At 48.3% G+C, this 24,315-nt stretch overlaps 1 protein-coding gene across 2 annotated transcripts in view; it reads left to right on the top strand.

Moving 5' to 3' along the window:
* Positions 1–3,901: 3,901 nt before the first annotated feature.
* The window catches only part of SMOC2 (SPARC related modular calcium binding 2), a 216,166-nt gene continuing 195,752 nt past the window's right edge, over positions 3,902–24,315 (top strand). For both annotated transcript variants that reach the window (XM_008007877.3, XM_008007875.3), the window contains exon 1: positions 3,902–4,212. In XM_008007877.3, coding sequence (XP_008006068.1) covers positions 4,129–4,212 — 84 coding nt within the window. In that variant the 5' untranslated portion in view covers positions 3,902–4,128. The remainder of the gene's footprint in view (positions 4,213–24,315) is intronic.

The raw sequence follows: 24,315 nt of genomic DNA, 5'->3' as shown, positions 1-24,315 counted from the left end.
GGAAAATAAACCATCTAACAAAAAAGACACATGCACTTGTGTGTTAATTGCATCACTAGTCACAATTGCAAAGACACAGAATCAACCTAGGTGCCCATCAATAATGGACTGTACAAGGAAAATGTAGTACATAGACACCACGGAATACTATGCAGCCATAAAAGAATGGAAGCACGTCCTTTGCAGCAACACAGATGCAACTGGAGGCCATAATCCTAAGCGAATTAGTGCAGGAACAGACATGCAAATACTGGATGTTCTCACTCATAAGTGGGAGCTAGACACTGGGTACACATTGAGATAAGGAACGAGATACTGGGTACACATGGAGATAAAGATGGAACAATAGACATTAGGGCTTGCTAGAGAGGCGGGGCAGGGAACAAGGGTTGAAAAAGCTGCCTATTGGGTACTACCCTCACTCTCTGGGTCTTTCATACCCCAAATCTCAGCATCACATAATATATCCATGTCACAGACCTGCACGTATACCCCCGAGTCTAAAATAAAAGCTGAAATTATTTTTAAAAACTGTTCCACAAAGTTCCTGAAAAGTATTATCATAAAAATTGTCTTCAGGCATCTTAGGAAGAAGAAACTTATTTACATTATTTTGTTGAGCACAAAGTCCAAATTCTCTGTTACTTAAATATATCAAAATAGGAAGAAAGCCATTGAGTCAGGCCCAAGGATCAAACACACAACTCCACTGTCCACTTTTCAACACGGTGTGTCAATGCTGGCCTCATCCTGCAGCCGCAGTGACAGTGAGCCTGGGTGGTGCTCTCTTCTGATTTTGTCAATTCTACCGATGTGGTTTCCTTTCTATATGGCTCACAGATTTGTGGAGCTTGGGTAGAAAACCTGGGATTGATGTGGAGATCGTGCATTATTTTTCCATGGGTCGAAGGGAACAAATTAAAAGGAAGATGCTAGCCATCAGAATGAACAAGCCAACAAGAGGACAGAGACTCCAGAAACCTGGGGAACTAGAGATTCTCGGGTCCAGCCTGGGGGTAGTCTAAAGAAAGTCCAGTGAACAGTGAAGACTCCTGCTCCTATGATTAAGTAGAAACCAGGAGGAAACATTAATAAAACAAGTGATTGGCAGGTGACTGATGATGTGGGGTGATTCTCAGAGTATGAACAGTGACCCAAGTTCAGTCCCAGATAATACTCAGTAATGGCAGAGGGGATTACTGGAAGCCACTGCATCAACAAAGAGGTACTTGACTAAATTTATGCTTTGCATATTGAGATGGGAAAATAGCCAACCAGAAGTTTTCTGGCTAAACATGAATTAGCCAGAAATAATAACTAAATTATATCATGTCTATAGTGAAAATAAAATCGTTTTGCAGTTTTAGCATAGTAAAATAAATAAAAAGGAAGCCAATACTCATGATAAAGCATTTTGCTAATGGCCTAAGAGGGAAAGTTAGTTTAGAAATGTGAGAATAGCTGGAGTCCTTGGTAATTAGTTTCTCTTGCTGTTCTTTATTGTAACTTTCATCAGTGACAAGCATTTAAATTCTGAATGCATAAGCCACATTTTAGAATGGGCCCTGCATCACTTTTTAATTAAAACACACACACACACACACACACACACACACACACACACACACACAGCCCTACATTTCCAAGAGAAGGGAACTTCTTCCTGCATCCTATAGGAACTCTTTGGAAAGTATAGAGCTGATTACTTCCTATCTTAACTTTGAACGAAGTGAATTACTTTTCTATCTTTTCTAACATGACAGCTCTCTGGCATTCCTGCCAGTAATAACTTTCTTGAAGACTTACAAATAAAAGCAGACATAACTATTTCCCAGTGTTTTAAATAAATATATTGTTTTTCTCCATAAAAATGGAGACTGATTATCTCTCCAAACTCCATTTCTAGAATTTTAAGAAACTAAAATTTGGCATTCAGGACACATGAGCTCCTCCAGATTTGAAAGGGGTTTCGAAGGCTCCAACCCTGCCTTATCTGTCAGAGTTTTGGACAAATGCATTTCATTTATCTTCCTAGAGTTCCCAGAGGATTCTGGAGTTGCTGCATGAAAGACGTGTTGAGATTCTTGAATACAAGGCACGAAGGGCCAAGGATTTTCTTCTGTTCTCCATGTTGCCGAAGGAAGTGAAGTGGATTTGCCAGTATTGCAGGTTTTAACATCTGCATTCTGTTTCTGATTTTGTTGCTTAGGAGATCTGGCTAAGACATCTGGCCCCTTTGACTTTTGTTCCTCGTCTGTAAAATGGGAATAATTAAGTCTACTTCTTGTCTGCCATTCTTGCAGTGGATGACGGTGGATAAATGAACATGCTTTCAAACTTTTGAGTTCTGATGAGCAGAACTCTCAATAAAGTGGAAAGTGAAAAACAGATTCTTTAGTAGCAAATGCTTCTTAAAGGAAGTATGTCAGCTTTGAGTGTAAATTTTATTCTTTGGATAATCTTAGAATTAGTGGTATGTAGTGTTTATTTTCTCTTTACTTTAATTTTCACTGCAGTTTCCTAACAGTGATTCCTATTTACTTAATCATTTGCAGCTGCGCTGCTCACCTGTTTTTCTCGACGCAAGAGCAGTCCCTGAAGAGTTTTATTATAATTTCCTTCTAAGTCCTTAAACCAGGAGGAATGTGTTTAAGTACTTAATAGATTCCCTGGGCTTTGGAATTTGAAGGAGAATTCTGAGAGTAGCCCTCCTTCAGGAAAAGATGCATTTCTTTCCCGTCTTTCCGTGGCTTGATGGACATCACTTTCCCGGTAACATTGTGTGGGAAAGGTTGCAATAGCATTGCGTTTGCCTTAGCAGCCAGTCCCAGAACTTGCTGATACAGCCCCCTCCCCCAGAGTTCATAGCCAAAGCAGTGGGCTGGACATCGGATGAAACCTCAGATTTGGATTTTCTATGTTTTGTGCTTTTCCCGATGCCCCTGACAAGTCAATTGATTCATTGTTCTTGAACAAATCTTCACTCTTCTGGCTTTCTGTGTGAGACAGAATTAGGGCTTTTTCCTGTAAAGTTATAAGCCAAGGCTAAACTATTTCAGCAATGTTGTCTGCAATGGATATTATCCAGAGTCTGGGTGTGCAAAATTTTCTTGGTTTCCAACGTAGTCTCCACGGGCGAGTTTACCGCCTCCACAAGCCCTGTGCTCCCCGCATAAACACCTGAAATGCTTTGACAGAACTGTTTTAAAACAGCCACATGTGTCTGTGAATGACGCCCAACCACTTGCTCCCCCATTTGCAGAGGATCAAGGCTACAGCCCAGGTCAGACCCAGGATCTTTAGGACCTAAATTCCACCATCCCTGCCATAGATAACTCCATGTAAAGATGCCAAAAGCGGGCTGCCCCCGGCGCAGCCTTTTCTGGACTTATGTTCCCAGCTGCCTTTGCTGGAGCGCAGCTGATCCTTCAGCACCTCTGAGAGGCGATGCTCTGGGCCGGACCAGGGGGCCTTGGAGGGCAGAGGTCAAGGAGAACCCCGGAGTCTGGGGACTGGCCAAAGCTTGGCGTTAACCCTTGTGGATGAAAAGGCCCGCTGGGCTGATCCTGCGCGGACCAGGCCTGGACCCTGGGGCGTGAGGAGGGCGCGGTGCGTCCCGTGGTTGTGCTTGGAAGGCCCCCGAGGGTGCGCGCGTGGACGTGAGTGCGTGCGTGTGTCTGGGTATGCGTGTGTGTGAGTGTGCGCGCGGGGAAGGAAGCACAGAGACAGCCCCGACAGGCCACCGCGCAGCTCTGGTAGCCCCCACTCCACCTCTCACTCCGCAGACCCGCGCCAGGGCGGCCTCTGGGCCGGAGCGGGCACGCGGCAGCGGGCGCTGGGAGGTGGGGCTGGGGGAGGAGAGGGAGAGGGAGGGAGGCGGGCGGGAGGGGAGGATCCGGGAAGCTCCAGGGTATTTGACAGGACCGAGGGCGGACGCAAAGGACGCGGAGGACCTCTGGGTGCCTGCAGGGGAGCTGCTCCAGCAGGGCCGCCGGGAGCGGTGGAGAGAGCATCGCGGAGCTGCCCCTCCACGCGCCTGCCGGGCCGCGATCGCCCTCGGGGCTCTCCTGGTAGCAGTGCCAGGGCGCAGGGCGCGGCTGATCTCCCGCCCCCGCCACCTCCGCCACCATGCTGCTCCCCCAGCTCTGCTGGCTGCTGCTGCTCGCGGTGCTGCTCCAGCTGGTGCCCGCGCAGAAGTTCTCGGCGCTCACGGTAAGCCCCGGCCCGCGGGACCTGGCGCTTAATTGGTGCCGCCTCTTGCCGCCCGCCGGGTTCGGGTCCCCGCGCCCCCCTCCAGGCCCACGCGCCCGGGCACGGGGAGCAGGTGGCCCCGGGGGCAGTGGAGCCTTCGCCCGCCTGCGGGGCTGGAGCAGGTAGGACCGCAGCGTGCGCGCCTGGGACCCGGTCGGGATGGGCTTCTGGGGACCCTGCCCGCCGGGATCCTGCCGCGACTGCGACGGGCTCCTCGGGTTCCACCTGGCTGGGACCTCATCTGCCTCGGGGGCTCTGACCCGGCTGTGAGAGGATCCTGGGGTCCTGCAGACCTTGAACAAGTGGGAGCTGCGGGTGCGCTCGGGTGTCCCCCACTCACTGCTGGGCCTGAGCCTGCGGGGAACCAGGTCTGGGAGCGCCGGCGCCGCCCCGCGGACTGTCCCAAGGCCAAGGCAGACCCTCCGGGACTGGGCGCCCACCTCACCCATGGGGACCCGGCCTGGTGTGCATTTCCCCGGCCGCTTTGGGCTCGCGCGCCGCGCGGATCCCGGGCCTCTCGCCTGGTGAAGGGGCTGCCAGTCGTGGGCCCCACTAATGGGTCTAACCGTCCCAGAGGCCCTCCTAAGTGAGCCGAGGAAGAAGCAGATGATGTTACAGATGATTCTTCACGGGCCGGAGTGTTATTAGAGAAGCGCTTTCTTCCTTTCTCAGGACAGAGCTGGAGGGAGGCGGCGGCTCCCCGCTCTGTGGGGCCTCTGGGTTCTTCCTCGTGGCAGGGATGCTGCGCTCCTGAGCGCGAGGGTCACCGCGGTTGACCGCTGTGTGTTTTTCTTTCTGAGCTGCAACTTCTATGCGACAGCCTTGGCCCGGCCGAGGCACGCGGTGCCAAACGAGGAGCTATGTAGAGGGGGCCGAGCCAAGCCCCCGCCGGCCAAGCCAACCCACAGCGGCCGCTGGGCCAGGGCCGGGTGTCTGCAGCCCCCAGCTCCAACCGACCTCGTGGGCTTGCAGGGTTTGCAAACCCATCATTAATGCAATCGCCAGAAACGAAAACATTCCACTTAAATGTGTTTTTGAACAAGTGCTTGAGAAAACACGAAGGTAGCGAGAACGCCTCTGGTGGAGAGCCGTCTTTTAAGTGGCGGGGGACTTGTCTTAAAGGTGTTTATTGTATTGAAAATAAAGATGGTTGAAATAAGCTGTGGTCGGTTCTGCCCTTCAGCAAATTTAAAACAGTCATGTGGGCATCTTTTCTTTCTCTTTTACTTTTTCTTCGTCTTCTTTCTTTTGCGTTTTAGCAGTGTGAAGGATGGTTTGTGAGTTCATTGCTCATACCTAAAATTCTTCTGCAGCAGCCCGGGGTCCCTGCCTTGTGTCTCACAAATGACTTGTAGATTAGAAACTGCTAACTGGGGCTCCAAGGAGGTTTTCACACACTCAGGCTTTCCCTGAAGATCCTTTATCTCCACAGAGGGGGCTCTCAGAGGACACTCACTGGAGGTATTCATGTATATGCACATCTGTACATGCATCTATACATAAATATAAACACGTATACACTCACAGACTCCCCACACACTCTTAAAGCACACTAAAGGAGACAGAGAAACTAAGGCCAGTTCTCCAAAGGAGATCATAGCATTTTCTTCCAGGACGGTAGCAGCAGGTACCTACAGTTGACACGGATTTTCAGATTTTCTGAAAGCGTAAAAAGTAGAGACTGGCATCTGCCTGCTGCCCTGGGTGTGTAGGGGTGGGGTCGGGCCTGTTGGTCCCCCGGGAAGAGCAGAATCGAGGTAGTTAGTAATTAGAACAGTTTAAGACTCAACAGGTTTTCTTGTCTTCTCTCCCCTTTCTCATCTAACTGTTTACTTGAACCCTCTCACCCTTTGCCTCCTTGAGGTTGCCCCAAGGATGTCTTGGGTTGCGGTGAGACCCACTGCATGTGGGGTCTCCGTGCAGGAGCTGATGCCCCAGGCGGGCTTTGCCCTTTGGCTGCATTCTCCAAGAACACTTTGCCTGAAACTTACATTTGCAAATAAAATCAGTATCCTAGAGAAAAGATTAAAGCCATAACACATCTTGGCACACTTCTTCTCACCCCACCCCCAGTCTAGAAAATCAAGTAGTTGAGTTACAAAGTAACTGAGGCAGGCTTGAGATCTGACTGGTCACTGGGAAATGTTAGATGTGCAGGATTTTTCAGTGCTGCTGATCTCTTTTCAAATTGCCGTCTGGTTTGTGGAAATCTCTTTTGTTTCCAGAGGCCCTCATTCAAAGAATGGCCTTCTCTCCCTACAACTTGCATCCTACCTACTTTAATAAGTCACAGGCAGCATCAGTCCATGCAGCGGGTGGGACTCACAGCTTGGGGTCTTGCTGGATGTGTGACTTTAGGTAAATTACTTAATTTCATAATCTTCAGTCCCCTTATCTGTAAAATGAGAATGCATGATATCTTTCAAGCATGGCATGAGGATTAAAGATAAGGCTTTTAATGTGCCTACTATATATGAGTTCTCCAGCTAACATTATTTTGGTGGTGCCCGTGCCATGGGTCCGTATAAGAGAGTGTTACCAGTTGGTGCCATAATTATCAATGCATATAGCGTTGTGGAATTAAGGTGTGTGTGGATTCGGCTTTGCAGTATTTTCACCTGCCGCAGATCCTCAGAGCACACCACTTGGCTCTGGGTGTATATGTGGGCTTTGTGGGAGTAGGCCGTGTGGGACTGTGTAGACCAAGGAGGAAAGCTTGCCTCTCTGCCTCCTTCTACTCCATTCATTTCTTCTCATGTAGAAGCAGGGATATGTGTCAGCCTCTCTAGGACTTTCAGTTTGCCACACCTGGCTTCTCAGGACCATGCATTTTTCTTCCCCACCTATGGTGAGCACGCTTTCTTGGTGGGCCCAGCATTGCTGGTGTGCTCACCTCTGCTACTTTATGTTTAAGACTCAGAATACACTTTGCTTAGTAATGCTCTCTATTCTTTTCACCAAAGTCGTTCTTTAGAAATGGCACCGTGAGGCCCTCTGTGTCTCTCTTTGTGACTTTCTGATGTCTTTGCACAACCTCCTGGTTATCGCTCAGACCCTCTCACTTCCAGTCAACAATGGTGTTCTTAAGTGTGTCCAGTGTGCCCTAATTTGGATCCAGTTCAATTTCTTCCTTGAAGAAGTAGGTACATCGAATGCCACACAGTGTCCATTTTCCTTTTTATTTCTGTGAATGACTGAGATGAAGGAGTGATCTCTAGTATAAATGGGTTTTATTACACATAATTCTGTTTTCAAAGATCAAACAGGCGTGATCACAATTATTCAACTTTATCATGGTTGTCATTATATGAATTTTGATGGACTGACCAGTAAGCCCATGCCTAGATGATTTCTTTAAAGGCAGAGAGAGGAACGATATCGCCTGTGACCCCTTTCCCAGAAGTTTTTGGTTAGAGCCAAAGTATTCATTTCCATGTTGACTAAATCGTATTTTGCTCACACTTAGAATGTTGAAGTTACAGGACCATCCTTCTTAGACTTCTCTTACTGCCAATACCTAATGCTCCCCTAAGTTCATACGCACAACTTCATTCAAGGTACCATTGTCTCCACATTCAAGAGATGAGGAAACTGAAGTTTTGAGAGACTCTGCAGGGCCCCTGGTCACTAAGCGGATCCGAATATTTTCAAGTCAACCTGCCATTATTTTTCTTTCTTCAGGAGGAGTTCCCTGCACTGTTTTTTGCACTGTCTTCAGGAACTTTACAATTCCACACTACTGCTTCACCTCTCAGACTATAGTCAACTTTTATCCTGAACCCTCATCTTCTCACAGAGCGTCTGGCACCTGGTAAATGCCTCTTATTGGTCTTGCGGAATGCACAACCACAGACCTGAAACAGTTATTTCCCACTCCTATTTGTGTTTATTTGCTTTGAAAGAGAAGAAAGGTGATAAGAAAACAGTATTTACCCATATGTAATTTTTTAAAAGTTTCACGAGCAAGTTCATGAGATGATTTAGTATTGATTTGGCTGAAACAGCAAAAATAAAAATGCTATTCCATTTCTGAGCAATTGTGGTTTGGAATGCCTACCTTGTCCTGTTTTGATGTAGTTCTCACTCAGCCTTGGATCTTCAAGGGAATTACTGTGATTTTTTTTTTTTTTCCTTTCTTCTTCCATTGCAAATGCCTTGAGTCCATTTCATGCTCTGGGAGGGCTTTACTGCATTCCCCAGTAGAAGACGGACCACGAAGGTGGTTAAGGAGGAGAGAACTAAACATAATCAAAACTTTCCAACTTAGAAGCCCATTTACATGGCGTCTAAAAACCCAAACATCTGGAAGAGTCACTTTAATTTTGCTGTGAAATCAAGACCGTAAATAACACTATAAGCAATTGCAGGCCGTAACAAGACCATGCAGCCAATGGGCATGGATGTAACGTCAGTTGCAATGGCTCAGAACCGAACAGATTTCTCAGTAATTCCAAATCAAAATAAGCCTTCTTGCCAATCCAGGATTTTAGAATGGGAGTTGTTATTAAGATTGTCAGCAGAACATTGGTTTGGAGGTCAAGGGTAACATTTCTGTATTTTTGAATTAAAAGATAAACCAGACTGGACACAGTGGCTCATGCCTGTAATCCCAGCACTTTGGGAAGCCAAGGTGGGCGGATCATCTGAGATCAGGAGTTCAAGACCAGCCTGACTAACGTGGTGAAATCCTGTCTCTACTGAAAAAACAAAAATTCACCAGGTGTGGTGACATGCGCCTATAATCCCAGCTACTTGGGAGGCTGAGACAGGGGAGTTGATTGAACTCAGGAGGCAGAAGTTGCAGTGAGCCAAGATCATGCCATTGCAGTCCAGCCTGGGTGACAGAGCAAGACTCTCTCTCAAAAACAAACAAAAACAAAAGATAAACTGTTCTACACATACAACACACAAACTTAGAATGATGAATTTCCAGTAGGATTTTGAAGTTAGAGGAGAAAATTTAAGAAATACTCTTTAAAACTGCCAGCCCTTATGTTTCTCCAATTGATGGCACTGAGTAATAGAATAAGATCCCGGCATTAGTCATTGTATGTCTATAAAGTACGTATAACAGTTAATATATTGGACATTTAACTGTAGCTCACAAGAGGAAAGATTTTATAATATGAATTAATATTTTATTGATTCCTAATTTCCTATGGGCTAAAAAGAAATAGCTCTGAATGTGAAAATAACAGACATTCTTATATGGTTTTCCAGTTCCAGGCCAGACATCAAACAGCAAAGATTGTAATAAAACACAAATAAAGAAAACCAAGTAAAATATGAAATCACATTTATATGTTTAGGTTTAAAAAAAGTACAAATGAAAGTTTTATATTATAATATCTGGCTAAATTTAACTAGATTTTTCAACACAGAGACAGTCTCAGAATGACTTCTTTTTGATAAACCACAGTTTTATTTTGATTTTTATTATGTATGACATAACGTGCCATATCCACCAATTAAACTGTCACTTAAGAGAAGGCAAATGTCAATATAGCATGTCCACGCTGTGTTCTCCTTCAGTACATATCTCTGCCCACTGTACAGTCTTCTCTTGCCTGGTCATCTATTTGTTTTATTTTTTGAGACAGGGTCTTGCTCCGTCCCATAGGCTGGAGTACAGCGGTGTGCTCTTGGCTCACTGTAACCTCTGCCTCCTGGGCTCAAGCGATTCTCCTGCCTCAGCCTCCTTAGTAGCTGGGACTACAGGCACACGCCACCATGCCTGGCTAATATTTTGTATGTTTTTTTAGAGATGAGGTTTCGCCATGCTGTCCAGGCTGGTCTCGAACTCCTGAGTTCAAGTGATCCACCCGCCATGGCTGGTCATCGATTTTCTTTCTCTTTTATGCTTCTGCCCAAATTAGAAGAAACTTCCTTTGCTTCTCTTTACCAAGATACTGACCATCGATGCCGCTATTTCTATGTTAGCACTGGCTGAGACTCCCTGAAGGGTTTTCTAGTTTCTGTTCCTCACACTCCTTCCTTCTGCTAAAGTGTGGGTGCCCTGGGCCCTGCCCTGGAGACAGCTGCAGCATCTGTCACCATTCCCATCCCTGCCCAAGCCCCTAGCCGAGGGCAGACATTTTTGGGGGCAAAGGGGTAGGCAAACTCTTAACATTTGAGGTTCTCGGCAAAGAGTCTTCGAATAATAAAGTTTCTGAAGGTGGAAGAGTTGTAGGTAAACACGATGGCGTGTGGTGTGTTTGATCAGGGGTTCGGAGCCCTTGAGTGCAGGCCACCATTAGGCCCATCTCATTTTGGATACTGAGTCTGTTGGATTTTAGTCACTTCTTAAAGGACAAGTTCACCAGTTTGTTGGCAAAAATATGCTGTGGTATGTAAGTTGATCTTAGGGCATTTTGTTTATCTCTTTTTCTGTTCAGTGATCAATCAAGGCGCTAGAATCAAATCCACCCTGCGTACCAGCCGGGTGCCACCATGGACATTTGATTTTTTTCTTGGGATTAGGGACATTGTCTGACTTCCGAAGGCTTTCCCTGCCTGGGTCAGGGCTGTCCCATGTGTCAGCCACAGTGGGCCAGGAAGATGGTAGGCATTCTCCCACATCAGGCCCAAACTGACCTGGGATTTGTGACTAGGATTAGTGGTGAGTTGATGATATTGAGGGCTGAGTTGTGAGGGAGAAAAATCCTCCCACGGAAGACTCTTTCGAATTCTCTGCCATGAATTTGAAACCTGGACCTGAGCAGCCCTCCTGGTGGTGACCTGGGCTTTCAGGAGCAGAGCAGAAGGCGTGGGGCCACTCCCAGGAGGCTGGGGAGGAGGACAGGGGTGGGTAGGAGGACAGAGATGGGGAGGAGGATGGTGATGGGGAGGAGGACAGGGATGGGGAGGATAGCACTGGGGAGGAGGACGGGTCTGGGGAGGACGAGGATGGGGAGGAGGATGGGGATGAGGAGGATGGGGATGGGGAGAAGAACGATGGGGAGAAGGACAGGGATGGGGAAGACAGCTCTGGGGAGGAGGAAGGTGTTGGGGAGGAGGATGGGGATGGGGAGAAGGACAGTTATGGGGAGGAGGACGGGGATGGGGAGGATGGCGCTGGGGAGGAGGAAGGCACTGGAGAGGAGGACAGTGATGGGGAGGAGGATGGGGATGGGGAGGAGGTTGGGGATGGGGAGAAGGACAGAGATGTGGAGAAGGACAGGGATGGGGAGGAGGAAGGCACTGGGGAGGAGGACAGTGATGGGGATGAGGACAGGGAAGGGAAGGAGAATGGAGATGGGGAGAAGGACAGCAATGGGGAGGAGGACGGGGATAGGGAGAAGGATGGAGATGGGGAGGATGGCGCTGGGAAGGAGGAAGGGGATGGGAAGGAGGATGGGGATGGAGAGGAGGATGGGGATGGGGAGGAGGATGGTGATGGGAAGGAGGAAGGGGATGGGGGGGTGGCACTGGGGAGGAGGACGATGATGGGGAGAAAGATGGGGGAAGGAGGACGGGATGGGGGAAGGACAGGGATGGGGAGGAGGACGAGGATGGGGAGGAGGACGGCGATGGGGAGAAGGATGGGGTGGGGAGGAGGACGGCGATGGGGAGGAGGATGGGGATGGGGAGGAGGATGGGGATGGCAAGGAGGATGGTGATGGAAAGGATGGGGATGGGGAGGAGGATGGGGATGGCAAGGAGGATGGTGATGGAGAGGATGGTGATGGGGAGGACGATGGCGATGGGGAGGAGGATAGCGATGGGGAGGACAGTGATGGGGAAGAGGATGGCAATGGGAAGGAGGACAGCGATGGGGAGGATGGTGATGGGGAGGACGATGGCGATGGGGAGGAGGACAGCGATGAGGAGGATGGTGATGGGGAGGAGGATGGTGATGGAGAGGAGGACAGCAATGGGGAGGACAGTGATGGGGAGGAGGATGGCGATGGGGAGGAGGGTGGCGAGGGGGAGGATGGTGATGGGGAGGAAGATGGCGATGGGGAGGAGGGCAGCAATGGGGAGGACGGTGATGGGGAGGAGGATGGCGATGGGGAGGAGGGCAGCAATGGGGAGGACGGTGGTGGGGAGGAGGATGGTGATGGAGAGGAGGACAGCAATGGGGAGGACGGTGATGGGGAGGAAGATGGCGATGGGGAGGAGGACAGTGATGAGGAGGACGGTGATGCAGAGGAGGATGGTGCTGCCTACCCTCTCTCCACTGAGGCAGTGAGGCTTACGCACATCTTGTGCTAAACTTCCTCTTCCTACCACGAGCCTCGTGATACATATTTACGTTTCAAAGTGAAGTACTAATTAACATATTCATAGCACTTTGAGTAAGGATGGAAACGTGTTGTTGGAGTGAGTAGACTAATAATTCTAATGTCTTTGGGCAGGTTTTCAGTTTTAGAATGGTAGGGTTGGTATTACCTTAATGGGGTCCCTGTGTTGGGCAGACACATACCACCAAAGCTTTTCCAATTTTACCATTGTATGATGCCCTGATTGCACTCAGTGTTGTAGGTCTAACATGCAGCTCAAAATCTAACTCCGATGTTCAGTTGTTTTACACCTAATTACCGTGTTTTTTCTTTCTTTGCTCACATGGAACCACATTTGTGGCCCGTCTTCAGAAGTGAATGCAGACCTGCCTGTGGCTCCCTGTGTCCAGCTTCTGTTGTCTGATTCCCAGTGTCTGCAGATTGATCTGTCTTCACATGAATCCACCCACACGCTTGCCCCCTTATTCCTCTGCCACGGCGTTTCTTATGACTTTGAGAAAAAAAGTAAATCTAAAGTTGTGTCTCAGAACCACTGTGTACAAACTTTCCTCGCATTTATAATGGTCACTGTAATATTCTTCCTGACATTAGCAATCAAATGGAAGGAGAATGACTTCATAAAATATAGTCACCTTTTAAATAAGAGAATTACTTTTAAATAGGAGATAGAAATTTCAAATAACAAAGGAAATTCCATACGTGCTTATAATTTTAAAAATAATTTGAGAGATCTGAATGAAAAAGAATCAGGCCGACTTTAGGGTATATGTTTGGTTTTGGTTGTATATTAATTCATGCCACATAGGATGTGGGTCGATGTAATCAAGAATTTTTTTAAGCGCAATTAAAACTAACCTAAAATGTACCTTGGAAAAAAGAAGTTAGTGTCCTTTCGTTTTGCGGTGGCTGGCGGCTTGGGACTGTCAGATGAACCGTGCATGGCCATTCTTTGGCATTAAGGTTCTGGGCGGTCCAGCTCCCTGTGTTTGACAAGCACTTCCGGACCCCCTAGAAGATTTCATTACCTTTAATGAAGCATAAAATAAACACGTGCTTTCCTGTCATCCTTTCATTTAAAAGGACAATTGAGTTAAATTTTGTAACATACATATTTTTAGAGGGACAGTCATATTCTTCACTATGAAATGGCCGCATCAAAGAAGAAGCAGTTAGCCGCCCATCAAATCCCATTCCGACCCTGGGCAGGACTGCGCCCTGTGGTCCTACATTCCCAAGGGCCAGTGAGTTTCAACCAGGATACTGTCATTGCTGCTTCCTTGAGATGTGCTGATCTATCAGGGGGAGGAGAAAGAGAAGACAGAAGAGAAAAAAGAAAAGGAAGGAGAGAGAAAAGATGAAGGTAGCTTTTACTGTTGAGTCAATCTGGATAATATGACATTATGGCCCTTTCAAAGACAGTCTAGGCCTCTGTCTTTGGAATACAAATGTCCATACAGTTTTGAACACCAAGCAAGAAAGATAATGTGAGCATTCTGGTGGCCTGCTGTCATGCCAGTCACCATAGAGCAAAATTTGTTCTAAGGAGAATTCCTCTTGGACCCTATATACGAAGCTGTCAACTAGGAATGCCTAAAGGGCTTGTGTTTGAATGAAGGCTGAGAGCCTAATCTTTAAATATTTGTCTATTAATGAATCGACAGGAATGGACATCATCTATTTTCCAGGGCCACTTATTTAAGTATTTAAAGAAGATGCTTAGCTTGTCAGCAGATGGGACCCCTTCCCAGCTGGTCCCTCTCTTCCCTGTTCCTCTACCCCTTTCTTCTCAGGCCCTGGGTTCTGTCTTCCAGTATTTGGAGTGTTTTGTGTAGATTAAATGAGATACTCATGTTGAAGTGCTGGATGCATATTAGATGCTGCTTCCCAGGATGTAAAGGAATGATCTCAGACCCTGACACTTTCAGTTTCTTTTGTCCACTGGGTTCTGTTTTGGAGCTTTGGTTCATTGATATCCTTTGAAGAATGTGGTCCGAAAACCAGATATACTATTGCACAAGCAGTTTGTCACTTAAACCCGAATGTGACCTTGTGAGATGGCACTAGTTGGTGCTTCACTAGTGCAAAAGTGTCTCTAAATTTAAGATTCTGCTAAACTAGTTTCCACCACTCATTGTTTTTTGAATTTTTTGGCACCCCCATATGATACTTTATATATTATTTTTATTAAAACTAGATTTTCATCTTGATTCCATTATCCTAGGTTGGAAATACAGCCACCAGTTGATGCAAATGTGTTACATGGTCCTGTTTCTTCCCGTGAATGGGTTGGCCTTAATTCTCCCAAGCAATGGACGTGGCTGGAGCTCACTCCCTGAGGCTGCCTTTCCATTTGCTGCATGTATTTATTCCCCAGGGGAAAGGCCAGGAGCACGGAATACTGAGTTTCCCTCCCTCGGATCGCACCTGCCCACAGCCGAGGTCTTAGAAATCATCGATAAAATGCTAAATTGAACTAACAAGTACATGTAACTGGAAATGCTACTCTAAAAACTTACACTAATCCAGTAATTGACACTTTGTGAAGAACGTTGTCCCATGAGCTCTGAATAGTTGTAACAACATGCTTTCTGCCTCATTCTACCACATGCAAAGGCTGTTTTCTGGAAACATGGACACCTCCAGAAACAGGATGAGTGCACCTGGAACATGGGATTAAGGCGCCTGTAAGAATAATAAACCGCCCTTACACTCTGTACCTTTCTCTCCTAAAACATGACAGAGCCCTCCCTATGTGCCTTCACAGACATGATCTCCTGTGTCCTCACAGAATTCCTGCCAGGCAGTGCTCTCTCTCTCTCTCTCTCTCTCTCTCTCTCTCTCTGTCTCTGTCTCTCTCTCTCTCTGTATATATTCTAGGTTTTGGTAAACATCTTAGGCTAAGGAAAGTGAGCAATCTCTCTGACCTGAACACACACGTCCGTTAAGTTATTTCTGTGTGGGATACGCAGATCTGTGAGTATGCTCATCAGTTCTTCATTCTTAAAAGATTTCTCTTTTGGAGAGAGTTGCCAAAGATAGATCTTTCTTTTCATTTAGAGATAAAATCCAGGTGGAGTCATAACTTCTTTTTTTGGACTCTCGGCATCTCTCCCACCTTCTACACACCCTGCTGGAAACATCCAGGTGCAGTCACCCAGCTGGTGTGAGGAGAAGCCCCTCTCCTTTTTTGGAAGAGGTTGTCTCCCAGGTCCCCTGGTTCCAAGAATCCACCACAGGAGGGAGCCCCAGAATGGCTGAGCTCTGTCTTTTAGGGGAGGGTCCCATGGTGGGGTCTGGGGTTGCCACCACCAGCAAAGTTTCTGCCACCTTGACAGCAAAAAGTCCCCACGGGCCTGCTGCCTCACGAGAGTTCAGCTCTCCAGCTTTAAAGAATTGGCTCATGATGCAAAATGCTAAATTAGGGAATTAAAAAGCAGGGCCATTTTAATTTTAGCCTGATGGTTCTACTGACTTTATTTAGAAGTCTGGGATATGCACGTTACACTCAGTATTACTACCCACATATCAGATAAGAGTATCATGTTATTGAAGCCGAATTTTGGTTTTAAAATAACCAGAGTGCGTGGGGGGAGTGTGAGGCGGGCTGCCGGCCTGGGGCCTGGACTGGCTAAATAGGGTGCTATTTTCTTTCTGCTGTGAGGTCAGTCCACTTTGTGAGTCGGGTTTTATTTAAAGCAATCGCTTAACTTATTTTATTTGCTAAATGAGTATTCTATTTCAGTGTTCTCCAGTGATAGGATTCTCAGACATATGATTTTCATGAGGGATTTTAACCCAAAAGAACAATAAGTGCAGCAAATCAAAATTTCTGTGCTCAGATATTCAAAAAACCACTTGCAATTTTTTGTACCCCAAAATCTGAAGGAAATTTTGAAAAATCATTAGCAGCTGTCATTTAGATTTGTACACTATTCCTAGCCCCTTCCCTCATTTCTACTACCTTTCTCTTTCGTTTTGTTTTGTTAAATTCCAAACATATCTGTAGTTTGATTCTAGAACTTTGATTCTAGAAGGCAACAGGGAGGAGGGTAGCCCGCCAGGCTGAGGCTTTTGCCCCGCTCTGCTCCCCGGAGGCTGACACCAGGCTGACTCCCAGGTCATGCTCTGTCAATTTCTGGGGCTTCCTCCTGGCTCCACGCAGGACGCCCTAGTGGCTCTGACAGCAGGGCTGGGGGCAGAGTTCCCTGGAAGTCGGTCTTGGGAGGACACAGCCTCTGTTTCTGCACCAGAGTTCCCAGGGCCTTGGCCGGACACTCAGGGTGCCGCCCTGAGGAATGCAGGGCGGTGTGGCTTGAATCTGCTGTCGGACACAGGCAGGTACAGGTTGCTCCAGAGTGTGCTCAGGGTGGCCTGACAAATGCGGACCCAGGGTTGTGCCCCAAGAGGGTGTGGAACAGCCAGGGGGTGTGGTGGCCTCAAGGCTCCGTCACCCTGCGGCCCTGTCATTTGCAGCTGTGCCTTTGTCTCCGGGTCTCCTCCTCACTCTTCTCAGTCTATCCTGGAGTTCAACAAAAAGGAGAAAAGAATTTCCCTGGCAAAGCCAAGTGGAGAGTTAGAGGCAAGGCTCTCTCTTTCTCTCTCTCGCTTTGTGTCTCTCAGTTCTGTCTCTCAGTTTCTGCCATTCTTTCTTTCTCTTTTTTTGTCTCTCTGTCTCTCTCTGTCTCTTTGTCTCTCTCTGTCTCTCTGTCTCTCTCTGTACCTCTCTGTCTCACTGATTCTATCTCTCAGTCTCTGCCATTCTCTCTTTCTGTCTCTGTCTCTCTGCCTCTGTCTCTTCCTGTCTCTCTGTCTCTGTCTCTTTCTATCTCTTTCTGTCTCTTCCTGTCTCTCTGTCTCTGTCTCTTTCTATCTCTTTCTGTCTCTTCCTGTCTCTCTGTCTCTGTCTCTTTCTCTCTATCTCTTTCTGTCTCTTCCTGTCTCTTTCTCTCTGTCTCTATCTCTCTAATTCTATCTATTGATCTCTGCCATTCTACATACTACATCTCTGTCTATCTCTGTCTCTCTGTCTCCCTCTTTCTCTGTCTCTCTGATTCTATCTCTGGGTCTCTGCCATTCTCCATCTCTGTCTTCTGTATCTCTCTTTCTTTGTCCCTCTATTTCTGTCTCCATCTCTCTCTCTGTCCTTGTCTCTGTGTGTCTTGTTCTGTCTTTCTGTCCATCTCTGTACTATCTCTGTGTCTCTCTTACTCTATTCATCTTTCTATTTCCCTGTCTTTATTCATCTCTCTGTCTCTGTTTCTCCCAGGCTCCACCCAGTCCATGATGCCTGCAGAGGGCCACTCCATGTCCTCCTGTGACTCTGCCCTGTGGCCGTCTCTCCTGCTGGGCTGCCTCTGGGCTCTGTGTGTCCCAGCTCCCTCAGGAAGGATGAGGAGGCCCGAGGGCTCTGTGGCTCTGAGAACTGAGGCACTGCTGAAGCGCTTGTGAAGAATTGAACTAACCCAGAACTAACCTCAGTCAAAATCTAACTGGGCTTTTTATTTTTGTCACACATTTTCTTGGCCCTTTCTTCTTTAGATGCTTTCTGGGGTTTCCAGGTTCATTGAGAACTGAAAATAGCCCCTCGTAACTTCACAGCATGAAACCCAGAGCTCTCAGGACACGCTCCCCCAGCTCATCTCCCTGTCCCAGGTAGGGCCAGACTGTGGCTCTGACAGGTTCTGCAGGTGGGAAGCACCTGGGCGGTGAAACCAGGTGTTTGCAGGTAGACTGTTCGCCCTTCAGCTGGTGCTTGATCAGATTGTTCTTGGGATTTTCTACACGCACATTCTGGGGAACAGAGGAGGCTTTGATGAAGAAAGGGAAAAGAAAACCCGCTAAAATACGTGAAAAAAAATCGTACCACAGCACTTGGCGTGTGTCTCGAGCTGGAGGTGAGCTCATGACTTTTCCATGGGACGCATCCTGAAGCTGCACCTGTACCAGCCATGTGCTGAAGACGCTGATGGGGACAGGTTGTGCGTGGTCAGTGTTCCAGCAGATGCCACAGGTGCACGTCCTGTGGCCAGGGTCCTGGTTTGAGACTGGATAATGGTGTGGGGCAGAGGGGCTGGCGCTGACCCAAAGGCGGCTCTCAAGCTGACTCTGGAGGCTCTTGGTGGCCGGGGTCTCAGATGGGGTCTGTGAGTATTGGGCTCAGGGAGCCCAGGTCAGGAGGGGAGGGCTCATTAGGGTCCCCTGCAGGGTGCCGGGGCGGAGTGAGGATGGGCCACCATGAAGGGCCTTGGGCAGAACTGGGGCTTTGTCCAAGAACCAGGCCAGCTTGAGGTGCAGCCCGGGGGTGTTGAGGAGGGCCTGGCTGTGACCCTTCAGTTGGCCCCAGACAGGACCAGGGGAGGGCAACCAACTTGGGGTCTGATCTATGAGTTTTCTTCTTTAAGATATAAAGGAATTAAATAGTGAACTACTTTGTAATCAACTCAACATTTTCCCATGTTGTGTCTTGTCGCAATCGTGGTTTTCTCTAAGCAGAATCAGAAATGATGGATTTAGAGAGAGGGGCAGGAAGGACGCTGGCTCGGCGGCCACCAAGCCCGGGCTGACCTGGCAGTTGGCTTTGGTGGGTGGCCCTCAGGTCTCAGCTTTGAGAGGCTGGGCCCTTTTCTCTCCTCATTCTCTCCTACTTAAAAAGGTTCATGTTTATACTTGTTTATTGTTCCCCTCTTAAAACGAACTTTCTGAAGAACATTTGATACTTCTTCACCTTATAAAGGTTATACAGATTTTATAAAATGTAAAGAAAAAGGTACAGATTTCATTATTATTTCTGGGGTGCCGCTCAGAATTATTGAGGTTGAATATCACAGAAAGGACATAGAATGAACCATTATATCCTGGGGGGCGGAAACCTTGGACTTAGAGGAAGACCTGAGGGGTTTAAAACAAACCAAACAACCTCACCTCACTTGATGCAAATGGGCAGCTTTGGGGAGAAGACTGTAAGTGACAGAATCGATATGGATTCAAAACCTCGCATCTCAGCAGCGTCAGAGGATGAGGGTGACCCGTCCATGAATCCATGCAAATGTCTGGGCAGAGTCTTCACCTCACTTCCCGAGTTCCTGGTCTGTTCCTATGAAAGGGCGCAGCACTCAGGCCAAGGTGGAGATGCCCCCAGCCCGGCCTCTGACTGCAGACACCTCGTACCAGGGCCACCCCAAAGCCCGGGGAGTGTGGAGTGGGCGTGAGGGCATGGGCCTGCTGAGAAGGAGTCATCACTCGGAGCTGGACGTGTGGGCCGATGTGTCTTCCCTGAGCTCTGCGAAGTCACTTCATCTGCTTCTGGTTCAATTGATAGATAGTTTAAAAGACGATCCCACATACGTCGTTCCCTAATGACGCAGCCTAGCTGTCGCCGTTTATGACTGGGATTAGCTGTGTAGGGGCAAGAGCAAGGCTCTGGGTTTTTGCAAGACTGGGGCAGGGTGGGTGGGGCATGGAGGGGCCGCAGGGCTGGCAGGTGGCCGCAGCCATTCCCAGGCCATGGGTCTGCCCTTGAGTTAACCTCTACCGGGTTGGGCTGCATTGAAGCAGGTGACAGAGAGAAGCCCCGTAGTGGGTTCCGTTCACACCAGACGCCTTTGGTGCTATGAGAACTTCACGGTGCCCCAGCAGGGTCTCTCATGGAGACTTCCCGGTGCCACTTGGCGGCCACAGCCACTTTCCCACTTGGAGCTTTCCTCTTTCGGCAACCCCAGCACCGAAGCTTGAGAAGGGAAGTGGCCTTCCCACGAGAACGCTCTGGCTAGTGCTGGATTTCAAAACGCGCCCCAGGTCAGGCTGATCCCAGAGAAGCCTCCTTACATTTTTAGGAGGGTGCTCCCGGATTGTCGGACATCAGGTACTGCTAACGGGAGGAGAAGGTGGGATTTCCTGGAGAGGACTCTGGATACATCGTTTTTGGTGGCAAGCAAAAGGCTTGTCAGTGTGAGGGCAGGAAAAATCCTGGGCTGCCCCGTGTGGGCAGCGGGCGGCGGGCGGGTCGTCACGTCCATCGAGGTGAATGAGTTCAGTCTTCATCCTTCTGCCCGTGAGGCATGAGCTCAGGGGAAAAGCAACAACAAGAAGACTGGGGCTGCAGAGTTTTGAAGAAGCTGCTCAGGACAAGCTTGCACACGCTCATGTGAAACAGCAACTGCTCCACGTCACGCTCCATTTTCTCCTTCTGGCAAACTGTGCACAACCTGGGAGAGACGGCAAAGCCTTGTGTCCTCATGCCGGCTCAGGCACAGTGCAGCCACCACGCCCCTTTCCAGCTCTCCCTTCCGCGGTCACCTGGAGACGGCAGCTCCTCTGGACCGTCCACGAGGGCTGTCAGGAGGAACATGCATTTAGACACTTTCAACAAAAACAAAGTGCAGCTTCCAGTGAGAGCCATTCATGTCTACAACAGACGAGTCAGAACCCAGTTGAAAAGCTGTCCCAGCACCCCAACGTGACGCCAGCCACTGGGATGCCACGCCTCCAACCCCGTCTCCAACACGAGCACAAGCAGTGCCTGAGGGACTGGCTGACTGTGATGGACTCAGTGACAAATGGCACCACCAACCCTGCACTGGAGCTGCAACGACTTCATTGCCTCGTTTTTCTGTGGGGTGTCCGGTAATCACAAAGTGGCCTGGAGTCACCGTTTGTAAATACACAGGAGCCAGCACTGATCATATGTATGCGGCAGAGTAATCCTCCCAGAACAGGAGCCCGGCATGTCGCCCTCCCAGCCGTGCGTGTGATCGCTGCCGGGGTGGGAGCCTCCCCTTGCGCTCGCTGCAGCCCCAGCCCAGGCCTGCCCTCCCCACACCTGCGAGTGCACGTGGCGCCACCTCCTCTCTGGGGCTGGTCCTAATGGAAATCAGCCTGACCCTGCTGAGGGGGATGGCAGGCCCAGCTCGGCGAAGCCCTGGAATTTTTCCAAGCCTATTTTGTTCTCTCTCTTCCCTTCTCTTTCTAATGAATCTAATAGAAACATTCCAGTTCTGTTTCTCTTTTCTTGGTGGTATTTCATGGTCAATTCGAAGTGGGGGACCCTTGCAGCCTGTGTGCCATCATCTTCTGGCGAGGGGCAGCACAGGGAGTGGCCGGTCTTTCCCACCTGCCACAAAGATGGGCCCTGAAGGTCCTGCTGCGCAACACACTGAGTTGGAATCAACGCAACCTGGGCCTCTTGGACTTACTCCAAACGATTAAACTCCTAGGAAGACTGAGGGGACCTCATGATAACATAATCCTGCAGTGTGATCCAGAGTCTGGGCTGTGGTGAGGCTTCAGGGCGTGGGGACCGTTCCCCTGGAGCCACCAACTTACTGGCTCATCAGAGAGAACTGGGATGCAGCAGCCTCCCTGGGAGGGAGATGGTCTCACCCTGCCCCTCTGGGGGCACCTGCTGCCTGTCCTGGGGGCCCTGGGCTTTGGTGTCACCAGTTCTGTTGTGAATCCCGGATTCCCACTCCCCATGGGTTTGGACCAGCTTCTGAGTCTCAGTCTTTCATGTTGTAAAATGGGAGTGCAGTCTTTCGAGTTCTGTGTGATCTTGGTGTGTCTTTGACAACATCCTTTGCCTTCATTGCTGAGGAATGGGGTCCAGGCTCCTCAGGGGAGAAACGAAGGCTCCCAGGGGCCTGGACCAGCCTGCACCCCTGTCTGGGCTGTCTTCAGGCTCGAGATGCGAAGTGCTTGTTCTGTCATGCCCCCCTGCCCCGCAGTTGTGTTTGTGCCATGTTGCTGTGTGCCTCAACACTCCCAGCTCTCCTTCTAGGAACACCTGCACCCTGCAGTGGTCTAAATGCCCGCTCTTTGGTGTAAAGGAAGCAGAGAGCAGGAAGACGTTTGCTTATTTTAATTCTCATTGTATAATAATTAAAGCTAATTCATTGTATTAAGTGTGTGTCGGAAAATAGTGTAACATGGAAGTTTAATTTATGGACATTAAGTACTCCCTCTGTTGTAATCAACAGTGTGGAAACATGGTCATAATTACGAATAATGCTTACTATATCCAAGGCCTTCTTCAAAATAATTTACTCAAACTCTATTCCCTGCAACATCCTCGATGAGGTGGATTCTCCAATTATTCCCATTTTGCAGATGAGGAACTTGAGACACAGATGGACGAGGTAATGTGATAGATTTAGGTCACAGGCCTGAGGAAATTCCTGGAGCAAATGATTTGACAGGAGAGATGTCATCAGTGCCAGTTGTGTCAATCCGAAGCTCAAAGGTGGGGCGTGGGCCTTGTGCTATGCGAGCGTCTAGGGCTTCGTAGGTATGTTTTGATGGAGGTCACAGACACACCTGGGTCCATGGTGGGGAATCTGGTCCATCGGCAGGAAGCGTGACATTGAGGACAACCCAGAAAGGTGGCGTCTACCACATCGGGAAGGGGATATTCTTGATGTGGGGAAGATGAGTTCCTTCGGTCATGCCTGGGATGATCCAAGTGAGTTGACGAAACCCGATCCTGGCGCCCTCATGTGTGAAAAGGAAACAGAACTTGGGTCTGCAGCTAGAGCCCTGGGGTGGGTGAGCCCTGGGGTGGGTCAACCCTTGGTGAGAAGAGCCCCGAAGTCAGTGTGATTGACACTGGCCTGATTTATTTTCTCTGTGCTTTGGTTTCCTCGTCGCTCAATCACACGTTTCCTTCAAGTGATAGGCTTCAAATATCTTCCCCGATCAATGTTTCTCTCACTAGAATTTTGAACTCTTTGGAAACCTTTCAAAGATAACGTTTAATTTGTTGTAAACAGGATAAAATTTGCTTTGACTGACTGATACCCCAAAAGATATTCTTGGTGCACTGCGTTTCCCCACTTACATGGCTACACTCACACCACAATTAAGCACACTTAAGACCTATGTATTTAAATGACCACAAAACTCCTCAAATGAAATCCCCTAGACCCCAGTCCTCCAAGCAGTTGCTTAGAAAGAAATTATGGGATATCCTTCTAAGGTAATTAAAGGAATTTTACAAGCAATGTAACAACATAATAGACACTTTGAAAAGTAGTGATGTTCATCCACAGTGGTACTACCCAACAATTTTGGGGTCTTTTCAAGACTTTCCTCACGTGACTTTCTTAGCACATTGTTATAATGAGGACATAAACATTTTATGTCTGTCTTACTTAGTAATATTTAGGGGTAGAATATTGTAAAGAGAATCAGTCTATTTTCAATTTACCTCCCTCACTTGAGCATTAGGAGGGGTTTGGAAGTCTGCCCACCCAGACCCTGCATTTTATATTAGGGCATCTGAGCCCTGGGAAGCTTCAGGAACCCGGCATGGGGCCAGGTGTCTTGTCTCAGCTTCACCAACTTCCTGCCACAATCTTTGCCAGCTTGACATTTAAAGGTGAATTAATGCCACATTTTAACATGAAGGTTGATCGTGATCTCTGTATCCAAACCCTCAAAGTATCTTACATCCGCTATGAAGAACTCATTTTGGTGGGAATGTGTTGAGACAAAAGCATCACTTGTGAGAACCAAAGATGCATAATAATGTCAACATATTGTAGATCTTCTTTGATTAAAATGCTTGTTTGATAATGAGTAATGATCTATGCACTGGGTTAGTGTGAGGGAGGGCCAAGGAAATCCTTGGACCTCAGCTCTAAACCCAGAGGTTCCTGCCTGTGTCTGTAGAAGTGCCCAGGTTTTAGGCAGTATTTTGGTTGAAAGGTGTGTTAGTCTGTTTTTACACTGCTGATAAAGACATATCCAAGACTGGGCAATTTACCAAGAAAGAAGTTTAATGGACTTACAGGTCCACGTGGGTGGGGAAGCCTCACAATTATGGTGGAAG

The sequence above is a fragment of the Chlorocebus sabaeus genome, chromosome 13 (genome assembly GCF_047675955.1).
Source record: "Chlorocebus sabaeus isolate Y175 chromosome 13, mChlSab1.0.hap1, whole genome shotgun sequence".
NCBI classification, from domain to species: domain Eukaryota; kingdom Metazoa; phylum Chordata; class Mammalia; order Primates; family Cercopithecidae; genus Chlorocebus; species Chlorocebus sabaeus.
This window is presented reverse-complemented; position numbering and strand designations above follow the sequence as displayed.